At 41.6% G+C, this 13,254-nt stretch overlaps 2 protein-coding genes across 2 annotated transcripts; one reads left to right on the top strand and one right to left on the bottom strand.

Moving 5' to 3' along the window:
• The first annotated feature begins 14 nt into the window (after positions 1–14).
• On the top strand, positions 15–2,364 carry mrpl18 (mitochondrial ribosomal protein L18). The gene is made up of 4 exons (XM_034134060.1): positions 15–260; positions 377–545; positions 1,745–1,979; positions 2,092–2,364. Exons 1-4 carry the CDS (start codon positions 188–190, stop codon positions 2,167–2,169), a joined length of 555 nt encoding a protein of 184 aa, XP_033989951.1. The 5' UTR covers positions 15–187; the 3' UTR covers positions 2,170–2,364.
• A 25-nt stretch (positions 2,365–2,389) lies between these two features.
• On the bottom strand, positions 2,390–13,134 carry si:ch211-203d1.3 (protein phosphatase Slingshot homolog 3). Its single transcript, XM_034134059.1, has 17 exons — positions 12,959–13,134; positions 11,376–11,532; positions 9,988–10,025; positions 9,685–9,871; positions 8,615–8,730; positions 8,410–8,478; positions 7,783–7,848; positions 7,443–7,619; positions 7,202–7,295; positions 6,224–6,352; positions 5,948–5,994; positions 5,651–5,797; positions 4,920–5,120; positions 4,578–4,812; positions 4,397–4,486; positions 4,171–4,257; positions 2,390–3,723 (listed from the first exon to the last, which is right to left on the bottom strand). Exons 2-17 carry the CDS (start codon positions 11,421–11,423, stop codon positions 3,592–3,594), a joined length of 1,863 nt encoding a protein of 620 aa, XP_033989950.1. The 5' UTR covers positions 11,424–11,532; positions 12,959–13,134; the 3' UTR covers positions 2,390–3,591.
• Positions 13,135–13,254: the final 120 nt, after the last annotated feature.

A 13,254-nucleotide genomic window follows, 5' to 3' on the forward strand; every position in this document is an offset into this window, starting at 1 on the left:
GTGTTTCCTTCAGTGTTGCTTCTAAAGTAGCACATACTGAACCGGATGTTGTCTGAATGTCAAAGATGGCGCTCCACATGTCAGGGTGATTTTTGTTGTTATTAAATATCTAGAGGCAAGTAGCCTGTATTTATATTTTTAAGCCGATGGTGTTTTACTGAAGCTCGGCTCATTGAACACAGCTAAGATGGCTCTGAACGTGCGAGTGTTGTTAGGTAAACTTCAAGGATGTCGTCCAATATTGGCTGCAAACCAGACAGGTGAGTTGTATGATATGTAATATATAATTGTTCGAAAAGGAAAGCTACTAACGTCACATGCTGGTGTTGTGTTTATCTGTCGCCTTGGTGTTTTATGTTTAATGTCTGTGTTGCAGCTCGGTATCTGAGTCAGGCCGCCTCTCAGCCGGAGCCCTGCGCCGAGGAAAATGAGTCCGTGAACCCGACCTTTGAGAACAGGAACCCCCGCAACCTGGAGCAGATGGCCCTGGCTGTGAAGGACCGGGGCTGGAAGACGGTGTGGCCTCACCGGGAGTTTTACCACAGGTCTGCCTCTATACAATTATGGAGAAAATGTCACAATAGCTTTTAATGGATGGAGCGAGGTGCATCACATAGGACGTACAATCAGGTGTATGCAGTGGCGTTTTTATATGTACAAAAGTTGTGGGGCACAAAAAACGTAGATGTCTATATATAAGCTTCTGCAGTGACGTGCAGTGACGTGCAGTGAGGTTCATGGCTGGTGAGGCACTGGCACTGACTCTTCAGGTTTACAAATATTATATTTTGACCTAAACCAAAATATAATATTATTTTCAAAAGCTTTTTTTGTCTGATGCTTCGATTAATTTTAAACAGACAGTTCAACAAAAGGATACCCAAAAAATGTAATTTTATCATTTAAATATTGAATTGTTCTCTCTTAGTAAGATCCCATTTTCACTAAAATTGCGGTCTTACCTTGACTTGAAGATGAAGTCCATTTGTCTATCCTTCTGGACATTTCTATTACTTTTTTGTAAAAGTCCTCCTTATCTTCTTGTAGTTTCAAAAGTCTATCATAAATCTAATCGATAGATTTATGATTAAAAAATTATAAAAGTAGGGTAGACATGTGGATATTATCCGGCTGAACAAAACGTGCATTTATCTAATAGGTACGTTTCCCACAGATCTTATTTCGAGCTATTTTCTAAAATCCTATGGAGAAATCTCATTGCTTTTTTGTCGAGGGAAGCCATGCGCAGCTTACTTCCGGGTTTTAGGACGCGTCACTGCAGCTCTCTCGTCTCCTCTTCACACACCACACTTTGGTTTGACCATGGCATGTTGAGAAGAACATTTTTTTTTTTTTTACTTGGTCTTTAGTACAGAGTTTGTAATATAACAGTATATATTGTTTCTATTACACGGTGTTGCATTTATATATTTTTACTACTGAAATCATTCTTAGTAGAAATCTAATGTAATAGTGGCTTTGAAGTGTACATTAAGGCCCTTAAATGAAATATATTGACTGTGAATACATATATACTACCAGTATTTATCATCAATATTATATTTTATTGGGACTTTACATATTATATACACATCATCTGCAAATACATGTCAAGTTTTATATTTGTCCAAACAAAAACGCAAATACAGATTTTCAAGATTGAATCCTGCAGATCTGAATTCTCCATATTCCTCCTGCCTTTGTCTCTTCTGTTTTATCATGTTTGTCTCTTTCGTGTATTCAGGTTGGAGTTTATTCGAACCAAGAACTATGTGACGGCCAGCGTGTTCTCCAGCAGCTCTCCTGTCCCGGTGCTCACCTGTTCCACCAAAGAGTGGGCGCTGAAGAGGGATCTGCACTCCACCGGCTGCGTGGCGGCGTGCCAGGCTGTGGGCGAGGTGCTGGCACACCGCTGCCATCAGGCCGGCATCACCAGGATGTTGTACAGGGCCATTCCCTGGACCTACCGCTCTGACGCTGTGAGTACAAGCAGATAAGCTGCTGTTTGAAAATGTATTTGGATGTCTGTTTTTACCCCTTTAGTCATCACCAGCTTGATGGTCATCTCTCCCTGATGTTTGTTTTTCACAGGTTCAGTCTTTCAGGACAGCATTGAAAGAGGGAGGAATCACCCTCAGTGAACCCAGGAGGAAATACATCGGCAACTGAGTTTAAGAATCATTTATCACGTTTTGTTAAAATGTCCTGTATCCCTTTCTCTCTGCTCTCTTGTGAATTAGGACTGTACGGTTATTAAGATGACCAGCACTACAGTAAATGACAATGTAAAGAGAAACAAAATTAGTGAAGTACATCTGCTGTCCTGTGCTCTGTCTCTTGTGAATAAAACATTTCTAAACAGAATGAGTTCTCCTTTGACAAAAAAACATTTGGTTTTAATATAATTGTTTATTTTTTCACTCATAGTGATTGTTGTAAACAAGAGTGAGGTGCAGACAGTGGAGAACTTCACACAACAGGGCGTGGAGACATTAAGAAAAAGGAATTGATCATTGTATTCATAGTACAGTGTGTCGCTGGCTCAGGCAGTGGGGAGCATGTGTTGTGAGATTATAAAGTGCATGTTTTCTTTAAATGTAAGCATGCAGGTTAAATAAAGCTTTAGCTTTGGGTTCACTGGATAAAAACTACCAGCATGAAATTAAAATATTCCGTCTCAGCATCCAGTGATCGTGAGTCTGAAAACAGTATTTTGAATAATTTAGCTTAATTCATAAAACAGCCTTATAAATACATGAGAAAACCCTGAGCTCGAACATGTTGGTATAAAAACGCATAACATGCACCCAGGTCATCAGCAATTCTGTGTGGATACATATGTATACGGTCTACATATGCTTTATGCATACATGCAAAAAGCTTTGGGAAGTCACATTAAACTGTAATCAGAGAAACAGTACAAGAGTCATACAATACGCAGCCACCACCTCGGAGTAAAGACATACAAATCACCAGTCATAGAGTCGTAATCATTCAAAGGTTGAAGGCACTCGTACAGCTCTGGTGTTTAAATAGAAAGAATCAAATAAAGGAGTGAAATTGGTTCCTAACATCACTTTCAATATATTCATTGGCACATTAGAATACGTGGTTTGGCTTGTGCCATAAAACTGGCCCTGACTTGGTCCATGATGCACAGCTTCGATAACATGAACTCCTCCCATCTGTCAACAATGAGCGTCATGTGGAAAAGACTTCTGATGGGAGAACTATTAAAACATCGACCTTGGACTGGCAGCATACATCCTCATATTCACAGAGAAAGAGAAAAGCAGAAACGTTTTTGCATAGATTCTGTGGAGGGGTGATGTGAGAGCGGAAGAAGGAAGGAAAGGGATCAGAGATGTTCTAAAAACACTGAAAAATCCCATAATAATATTACAACAAAGTACACTAATAATGACTTCAGCCATCCTGGCTTTCAGTGGTATATTACAGTATATCCTTATATCAAAAGTGAACCGTCATCAGTTATAATAATTTGGAACAAAGATATGAATCATTTCCCCCCCCCCCCCCTGCCTCCTTCATGGGTACCGCTCCCTCCTCTACCTCCATGCCCCTCTGTCTTCAGGGTTTGTTTTCACTCGCGCCAGGCAGGCTTCGTGGCTCAGGTGAAGCGTCCATGCAGGCTCTCTGGTGAGTCAGACGCTTTTGGCTACTCCTTCGCTGCCGTGGAGACCGCGACGGACTGCCGAGGAGCTTTGAAAGGAACAAAGAAATAGAAATGAAGCTTTTAGAGAGAGTCCGGCTAAAAGTTGGAAGCATTGGCCCTGAACTAACATTTAGAAAGAACAATAGTGCATAGAGCTAAGGCATAATACTGGTGGTAAAGAGTCACAACCCAAAATATTCTGCTTATCGGAATACCCCAGCGAAGTCTAAAACAATTTTCTGTATTTGTGTTTATGTAAACAATTTCTGTGTATAGCTGGACATATTTATTTCACTAAATTCCATGTCAAACATTTAATTTCGCTGTAAAATTCTCAGTACACCAACAAATACTCAGTACACAGGAGCAAAAGATTTGCCATGACATTATTTTATACAAGCTATATATTTATTTCTTGAACAAACGCCACCATTTGTTTGTACAGCTAAACTACAAAGAGCATTAAAGAGAGAATTGCACTCGGCTTCGTTCACCTGCTCTCGTCCTTTGTCTTCATCACTGATGGACTGCATGAGAGAGAAGAGGTTCATCCTGCCGCTGCGATTTACACTCGGAGCCACCTTCAGATGAGAGAGAGAGAGAACATCAAAAGAGGTGCATGAAGGGATAAACTGTGTGTGTGTGTGTGTGTGTGTGTGTGTGTGTGTGTGTGTGTCTGTGTGTGTGTGTGTGTGCGTGCCTGTGTGTGTGTGCGCTCACCTTGTCTGGTTCGTTCACTGTAATAGAGCAGGTTGGTGTCGGCTCGGGCCCCTGGTTGGTCTCCGACTGGGGAAGGGGCTCTTCGAACAACTGGGTGTGTTTGAGAAAATGTAAAAACTGAAGATGAAGAGTGTGCAGGATCTAAAATTTCAAATAAAATATCATTGATGCAATTACTTACGTCTGTCTCTTCCTTCGCTTCATCTTTTTCATCCAGGCTACAAGCATCCTTTTCATCTGGACTCTCTTCATCCGTCAGGTCAGAATCGCAAACTCCCTCAGAGTCCTCATCGTCCTCCTCATCGTCCTCGTCCTCCTCTTCTGGCTTTCCTGCCTCCCGTCTCTCCTCCTTGCGGACTGACTTCTGTCTGTGGTCTCTCGACTTCCTCCTCCAGAGTGTGCTGTGGCGCTGCTGGCTACAATATTGAAGGAAGACACAACACACTCCGATGAGCACAAAGCAAATCTAAAAGCTCACAGCCGTAGATCTTCATCCAGCATTACGCCCAACAGCATGGCTGACCTGGCGTTGAGGATGCCGTTGTAGGTCTGCAGCTGCCTCGTGAAGCCTTCGTTGGGCTTGGCGATGGACCTGCGATCCCTGACGTAGTCCAACGCCATCTCCAGCGACCAGTGATGCTCCTTCATGGCGTAGGCCATCACCGTGGAGGCAGAGCGAGAAACGCCCATCTTACAGTGCACCAACACGGCCTGCCCACTGTCCCTGTGACACGGAGATCAGGGGAAAGTCACTTAGTGGTTTAGGGGCTTTGCTTGACTTAGAATAGATATACAAATGAACTAAAATGTGCATATAAGTCACAGTGCAACAAATGTAAACAGCAAAATTGACGCTGAGATAAAGCTAGTAACAAAATGAACACGTTTAAGGAAATGCAATAATTCATCATCCACTTGTAGAGAAGACTAAAGTGGTATTAGTCTGCTCCCCTAACTCTGTCAAAGGGAATTTGCGGTGGTCTGTGTAAAGATACAGGAGGTCTTCATCTCTGGATTTAGCATGTCAAACCTTTCCCCTCATGATAAGGCTTCGTGCCAATCGGAGCAGTCACAGGTATATGAAACATGTTATAATAATATGGTTTTCATGTTTGGTAACTGGACAAAATCTAAATAGGTTATAGAGATAAGGACACATGTGCTTTTCTACAACTGTTCTCTGCTAAATACTGCACAATGCTTTTTAGTTTGCATGCACGGTGTGTTGTGATGCGTTTGGGCTTGCAGGACTACCTGGCCGTGTTGATGAAGTTGAACGTGTCGGTCCAGTGAGGCAGCAGGTCGCTGGCCTCCACATCGTACACTCTGATGTTCATGTAAGTGAAGGACTCTGGGAAAAAGTTGTCAATCTCCCTGGTCACATTCAGAATGTATCCCACACTGAAAAACAAAAAGGCACAAAGTTAGAGCCACAGAGGTGATGACTCAGCTAAACACAATGGCACAATTTAAGTATACACATGAGGTTCATGAGACAATGGGAACCTCAAAATACAAAACAGATCTATAAATAATGCTGGAAACACTGACTTGTTTTTCTGCAACTCCTCAAAGTTAGCTGCGTTCCACTCAGAGCCCTGAAACCAGAAGCAGAAGGGTGAGTCGAGTGCACTAAAAGGAAAGGGCCGACAAATCGTCTTCCCTATCGCTTTCAACACAGCCGTCGCAAAAAGGGGAAGTTACGGTCACATGACAGCATCCTGGTGAAAGCACATCTCAGTTTATTAACTCAAGCATAAGAAAGGCCTCTTGCTATGAGGGTATACTAAAGCCTATTACTGTCTTGGGATGTCAGCAATCACTCACCAGGTACAGGAAGTCAAATATTTTGGAGGGATTATCCATCTGAGCCATGGTGACCAGGATCTCATTGTCTATGTACTCCTTGAAGGGTTTCATGTCGAAGCCTATCCTGGTCTCCAGAGCGGAGTGCACCTGCACCAGCAAAGGAGAGATCACAGTATACATGCTTTACCAAATGTGTTTTTCTACATTAGAAGCCTTCATTAAAAAGTTAATGAAGTTTGAATGTCTGCCGTCATGTCAGTTATCACACCAAACAATGTTTTTATAAATGTTGTGAATTTTGGAAATGATAACATCCATCTTTTTCTTTTTTTATCTAGAAACCAGCTTGCGCTAAAGCTCGCTCTGTTGATCGGTCTACAAATGTCCCTATCCTTCAGTTTTCTGCCCTACAGTAGGTGGCTGACGATTCGGCAAGGTGGTCAAGATTTGCGAGTTAGTGTGTGTACCTGCAGGTCCGCTGCAACTCTTACTACTTTTAAATCCAGGCTGAAGACTTTTCTTTTTGCCGCTGCTTTTAATTGAACTATTCACATCTTAAACTGCACTGTAACTTTTAACTTTTATCCATGTATTTTTTCTTTTAATGTTTATTTTATTATCTTTTCTTTTTAATGACTGATTTTAAATGCCATTTTTAAAATGTCTTCCATTTTTGTAAAGGACTTTGAATTGCCTTGTGTTGAAAGGTGCTATATAAATAAACTTGCCTTGCCTACGGAAATGCGATTGTTTCAATAGATTTGTGAAACAGGTTGGAAATATCTATGAGGCAACACTAGATGTAATTCTACAAATTGGGTCAAACTAATAATATGAGTGCAGCCTAATTATAACCAGCAACTGTGCAGAAATACAGCGTTTGAACAGAATAAATAGACATGCAAAACATATATTAACCTTTTTTAACTTATATTTAACCCTGGTAGTTATCTGATTTTCTTGAACTTCCTCCTGATATCTGCTCGCACTTCTTACCATTTTAGACGTGAGGTTGTCCAGGTCTTCAGTACTCAGGATGTCTCTCAGCTGCTCTTTGATCAGCGTCTCGTCGGACAATCTGTTTGCCGAGCTTACCATGCAAGAAAAAAGGAAACTTAAGTCAAACCTGACATGTATTCAAACGGTGAGAAGAAATTAGGACTTTTTATTTATACATTCATATCAGAGGTGGATTGGAGCTGGATACATGTACTCAGTTTATCTGTGTTTTCCTCACCTCTGTCCGTCACTGCGCACTGACTCCAGGTCGTTCATGGCCTCCCACTCGTTGAGGCAGAAGCGGTCCGACTCAGTGTGCTGGTGGTAGTGCTCGGCCCACTCCAGACCGTTTCCTGGGATCACCGCTGCACTGACGGCGCGCTCAGTGCAGCCGTGCAGCGCCTGCAGGACAGACCTGACAGGTGGGGGGGGGGGGGGACAGAAGATGATTAAAAAAAAAACTCAGGTAGGGTTTAAATGCAAGACCTACAGCAAGTAGCCATGTCGTTTTTAGTGAGGTGCTTTAAGAAGTGATGTAACGGATGCCATGGTAATTTCATGAATGCATTATCACTTACCACATGGTCTGCATGGAAACAGGCTTAAACATTCTGGTCTCTTCAGCAGCGGTGACGCTGAAACCACTGAGGAGACAAGACAGAAGCATGAGCTACGATAATGAAGATAACAATTGTTGAGAAATGAGGAAGTAATGCTGATAAGCAGCACTGTCGTACTACGAGATAGAGAGGGTTTATTCAGTGTAAATTAGTGACGATTCTTATCAAGAATGTAGAGAATAAATATGTGAGGACAGGGGGGGGAGGGAGGGATTAGCACAGGGGGAGCATCGGACATGGCAGCCAATCAGACACGTAAGGAGAAAACTGTGTGAGGCCTAAAGAAAACAGCCTCAACAATCTTAATCTCACAAACCTTCAACCACACAGAAACAACAACACTTCACTTTCATCGTTCATTGCAGAAGCACATGATCTCCATGCTTATGTAAGGGTCTAAATGAGTCATAGGAGTAGTTGTAATTCATAGGGAATGATTCAGTTCCATAAATAGAGACCATTACTCCTTCACATTATCACTGGCCAGCATCCCAGACATCAGGCTGCACCGTCTGTGCTGCAGCCTCACACACTCCCCCTGTGTTCCAATGTATTCCTCATTCCCAGTTTTGAAAGGTTTCTTACCCGTCTCCGTCCAGATACACCTGCGTGTCGCTCCATATGGGCAGGACCAGGCCGATGGTGCACAGGTCGCTGCAAAGAGGCAGGGAGGAAGCAGAAACACAAGAAAGAGTGGAAGTTTCACTTTTTAGAGCTAAACCAGAAATGATTAACCAAATGGAAATCTTATCTTTGTGACACAGTACACTCGCATCTTGGTTACACACACCTGTCTGAGTTGGGGAAATCCATGCCCAGCAGGATGCTCTCTTGTTTGTTGCCGAGGGTGCAGACAACGATCAGATATCTGACTCTGACCGAGCTGATGGACTCCAACTGCACCGCCTGCGTGAGAGAGGGTCAATTATGAGACAGGGGATGAGTGCGACAGATACGAGACAGAAATGGAAGTCAAGAAGACGGAGGACAAGTACAATTATTGAACTTTACATTCACATATTGCTGTTCCCTTTGTAGTCTGATGTAAAACGTAATTTAACCAAACAAACCACATTTCTAAATATCCTGTGCTAAATATTTATCTTGGCCTTCCCAGGAAAACCAGGGAAGTAAATGTTGTGTTAACAGAGAAACTCAGATCCTTGTTATGTTCCACTTACAGGATGACAGCAGGACTGACTGTTGTAACCTAGCAACTCCAAATGCTATACATCTCCTATTATCTGTTTCACACATTATGTTTTAGATGTAGCCATCCACACAGCAAATTCTGCATGGTAATACATCTGAAAGAACGGTGGTGTTTTATTCCTTCAGGGAAACTCTTAAACCCATGACTATAAGAGATGTCCATGGAAAATAACTAAATGTTCAGCGTGATGGATTATCTAATATCTGAATTAGAATGTTTCCTGCAGCACATTTTCATATCTTAAGGGTGAACTTAATCCAGCAGCTTTCTGCAAAACATACTGGCTACTAAATATTAGTGTAAGAGTCTTTGAGCATTAGGAAAAGCCCTATACAAATTAAATGTATTATTATTATAATGCTTTTGAAAGCACCAGTTTAGCGCTGTGTTGCAGTAACGGACTGAAACCTATCACTGAAACCCACAAAGCTACAGTATAGACCATCAGTGTAGAATTCACTTTATACGTTCACATTAAACTTAATATTCTGTTAAAGTCCCCACAGATTAGGACTGTCTACCTGCTGTGCCCCAGCTGTTGAACAGTATCCTCCTTAATCCGAGCAATTAAGCACAGATCATTCTGCTTGTTATTTTCTAATTCTACCGATTGTATTTGCAGCATGCCGGTAAACTTGAGGTCTCACCAGCTTCATGGTGTCTTCCGGTCGGAGCTGTTCCACCATGGCATGAAGCTGTTTGTGCCGTTTGTCTGACGCTCGATCGCCTTCCTTACCAGGAGAAGGTGGAGAGGAAGAAGTTTCCTCATCGAGGCCCACCCTCTCACCCTCTTCCAGCAGGAGGACCGCCCCCTTCACCAGGGCGAAGCTCTCCCTACAGAGGGGCAGAGGACAGTTTGTTAAACGCCGCTGTTATCCAGACACTGGGAATCATTTTTGCTATGAGTTTAAACATATGACAATTCAAAGACAACAAAAGTACACATTTACCTTTTCTGAAGCGTTGCTCTTCTCTGAAGGGTTTCATTCTTAAAAATAAAATAAATAAAATCACAGAAAGCCTCATCAGGGAGAATAGGACAACATGTGTTATCCTCTGTTGTGTATGATGGCATGTAGGGGCCAGGTAGGGGCAAATATACCAATGAAAAACCCTTGCGTAATAAAAGTTTGTCAAATTATGAGAAAATGACTTTATTTGTATTATCAGCAATTGGTTCATTTGTGACTTTAATCTCAGAGATTATTGTAGTTTTTGTTTTCTCCTAAATGTGTGAATATTTCCATATAATTTAAATACATTCTAAATATTCCAGCTCTCTGTCACTCTGTTGTGTAATCCTTTGCTGGAGTTGGATTTCATATTTGTTAATACGAGTTATTTTTAATGCTCCCAAACAGCACATTTCCGACTTGTTACTGACACCGTCACAACTGATCTGGGAACATTGGAGGCAGTGTGAGTGATGTCTTTCCTGTTGAGAAGTGCGTACACAAAAGGGCTGGCAAAAAATGTCCAGTCATTTCTCGGGTGAAATGTGGTGCGACACAGATAAGGTGCAGTGAAGGACCGAAGTGAGTGTACAGACACAAGAGTGGTATGTTAGCACAAGGGGGTGGGGTGGGGGGGGGGGGGGGGGGGGTGGGGGGGGGGGGGGTTAAAACCACTATGTTTGCAGTGAAATAGGAAATGAAGGAGAAGCACAATTCAAAAGAGAGAACCAATAAGAGAGAAGTAGCAGCAGTACGGAGGGTTTACGGAGAAAGAAACTTGAGACAGGAACATTACCTGTTACGCAACTGACAAGTCCAGACAGAGTCAAGAAAACAAAAATAAAGAGGAGCAATGGGCAGGAGCCAGGAGAGGAAGAATGGGGGTTTGAAGAAGAAGAAAAGGAGAGAACACAAGTTAAGATAGTAGAGTGATTAGATACTGTGACAAAATATGCAAAGAAATGAAACGTGGACCCAGAGTCAGGTCGTTTTAGTTGGAAAAGAGCAGAAGAAAAGCCAGGCCTAGGATGTGAAGGTAAACAATCTTCATGATAGAGGGACAGAATGAGGAGATACAGGTAGAGACAGCTGATGATAATAAGTGTTTATATGATAATAAGTGTGCATTAATCACTGTTTGCAGGAGCATAAGGACAAACAGAAGCTGATCCAATCACATTGCTGTAATGAATGAAAACGTAATCAGTTAAAAGACATATCTGTGGTACGTTTGCCCTCTAGGCCTATCCTGAGAGCGAGTATAAAACTAAACAGCCTCATTTATGCTTCTAAACCATTCTATCTAAAGCAAAAAGGTCATTATTTCATATCTCGGGGAGCAAACTTGTGCGTGCACAACGTGGTGTGGAGATGGCTGAACTCACTGGAGCGGAGGAGATGGACGGGAGCCGACGCAGGGTCAACAGAGCCATGGCAGAGTCTTCTCTCCTTTCAACCTGCGGTGGCGTGCAGGCTCAGACAGGCTCTGCAGGTTCCTCGTCCAAAAGTGTGCAGTGGGCGGGGCGAAGGTGGTATTTGATCCTGAAATAACATGTGGATATTTGATCGGCTTCATACCAGAGACTCCTCAAGAAGAATTTAAGGATTTTAGTTGTCTGCTTCAGGAACTCCTGAGAAATAGATGAATTTGCAATAGTTTCATAGTCCGATTTGTACTACTGCATTTTGAAATCTCTATGGAATTGTTCTCGGGGGACACATTTCCAAACATTTTCTAAAATCTGTCAAATTGTTGCTGATATATTTTGTCTTTAGACACATAGTTCTACTGTTTTTTTATATACTTATTATATTTTAGGGGGAAAAAAAGGTAGTCCCATGTGCCCAAAAACTCAATATAGTATAGAAAAATGGCGGCATCTCAGAAACCACAAAGAGAACATTAAAGTTTCTATGAAGTCAGGTTGAATATCAGGGATTTGGTTATATTTTTCAAGTGCAATAACTATTTTACATGGAAGACAATTCATAGACACACTGTTAGTGTTTGACTATCAAAAATGTAATTGATTTTTGATGTGATCTAAAAACTTCAAAACTTTATACCAACCAGAACAAGTGTTGTTTCATTTTTATTCTAAATATAGCCATTTGCCACACCAGTAGAGGTAGGGTTGGGCGATGTGAGAATAAAGCATGGGATAATCTTAGAGGTTTTGTCTCATCTCTGTTTGTATGAAGCCAACATTACTCAATGACATTACTGGATTTGCAGGATTTTTGCATCAACAAGATGTGTTGTACTTTTTTTATTTGATCATTCAACTCCAAAGACCAACACTATTATCTAGTTATTTAACCAATACATAGGGTAACTCAAGTTTAAAGACAATGATATATGATATAAAACAAGTCAAGTCACTTTCCCTTTACAGGGTTGAAACTGCATTCATTAGAGCCTAATCATTTGATTGTTTACCGCATAGTTTGTCAGAATAGACAGAGACTATAATTAACCTTAACAATTATTAAGATACAATTACATAGATATCCTTCTTGTGCTTGTTAGGATATGATGATTCGTCTTGATAACATTAAAGGTGTGTCTGAGATCATTATGCACATTCGAATAAGAACATATAAATCTGAAGTTTTAAAAAAAGTTAATAATTTATATCTGCCTATTAATGTGTGTGTGTGTGTACTGCGGACTATGGATATGACAGTGCGGTGACGCCTGCAGTAATGACAGTACATATGTGATACGGCTCGTTGCATACCGATAATAGACTCATGATGATATCGCGACATTGTTAACAGGTAATCTTATATAGTTTTGATCCTGACTGACGAACTGAGAATAGACATGCAACCAACCATTAACAACAAGCCGAGTAACGATAGCCTGTTACAACCAGCCCAAGCTATCACTCAGCTGACGATAATGATAGCCTGTGCTAACATTAAGATATACAAATACACGAAGAAAGACAATGTATTTCCTCACCTTTTACAGACTTGGCCCCCACTTTAATTTCCTGCTTTGAAGGCTATTGTTTGTTCCTCAAGTACTGAGTGTCTCTTATTCCGCCTTCTGCAGACTTCACTTCACCATTTACAGACACAGCTCACGAGAGGAATGACCACTGCGCTGAAGCAGCCGAGCACGAGCAGAAGGAGCAGGAGGGGACAGTGACGTCATACGCAGAGGCATATCCAGAGGCACGTCGTTTTATTTTATCCTTGTAAAGGCACAGGTAGGTACACTCACTTTCCTTTTGGATTCTAATGAAATATTGAATG

The sequence above is a fragment of the Trematomus bernacchii genome, unplaced genomic scaffold (assembly GCF_902827165.1).
Source record: "Trematomus bernacchii unplaced genomic scaffold, fTreBer1.1, whole genome shotgun sequence".
Lineage (NCBI taxonomy): Eukaryota > Metazoa > Chordata > Actinopteri > Perciformes > Nototheniidae > Trematomus > Trematomus bernacchii.

Excerpts from the sequence above, each read along its gene's own strand:
- mrpl18 (XM_034134060.1), top strand. The coding sequence starts at position 188 with ATGGCTCTGAACGTGCGAGTGTTGTTAGGTAAACTTCAAGGATGTCGT. Across the intron at positions 261-376 it reads ATTGGCTGCAAACCAGACAG|CTCGGTATCTGAGTCAGGCC; the intron begins GTGAGTTGTATG and ends TCTGTGTTGCAG. Across the intron at positions 1,980-2,091 it reads GGACCTACCGCTCTGACGCT|GTTCAGTCTTTCAGGACAGC; the intron begins GTGAGTACAAGC and ends TGTTTTTCACAG.
- si:ch211-203d1.3 (XM_034134059.1), bottom strand. The coding sequence starts at position 11,423 with ATGGCTCTGTTGACCCTGCGTCGGCTCCCGTCCATCTCCTCCGCTCCA. Across the intron at positions 7,620-7,782 it reads GTTTCCATGCAGACCATGTG|GTCTGTCCTGCAGGCGCTGC; the intron begins GTAAGTGATAAT and ends CCCACCTGTCAG. Across the intron at positions 4,258-4,396 it reads CAGTGAACGAACCAGACAAG|GTGGCTCCGAGTGTAAATCG; the intron begins GTGAGCGCACAC and ends TCTCATCTGAAG.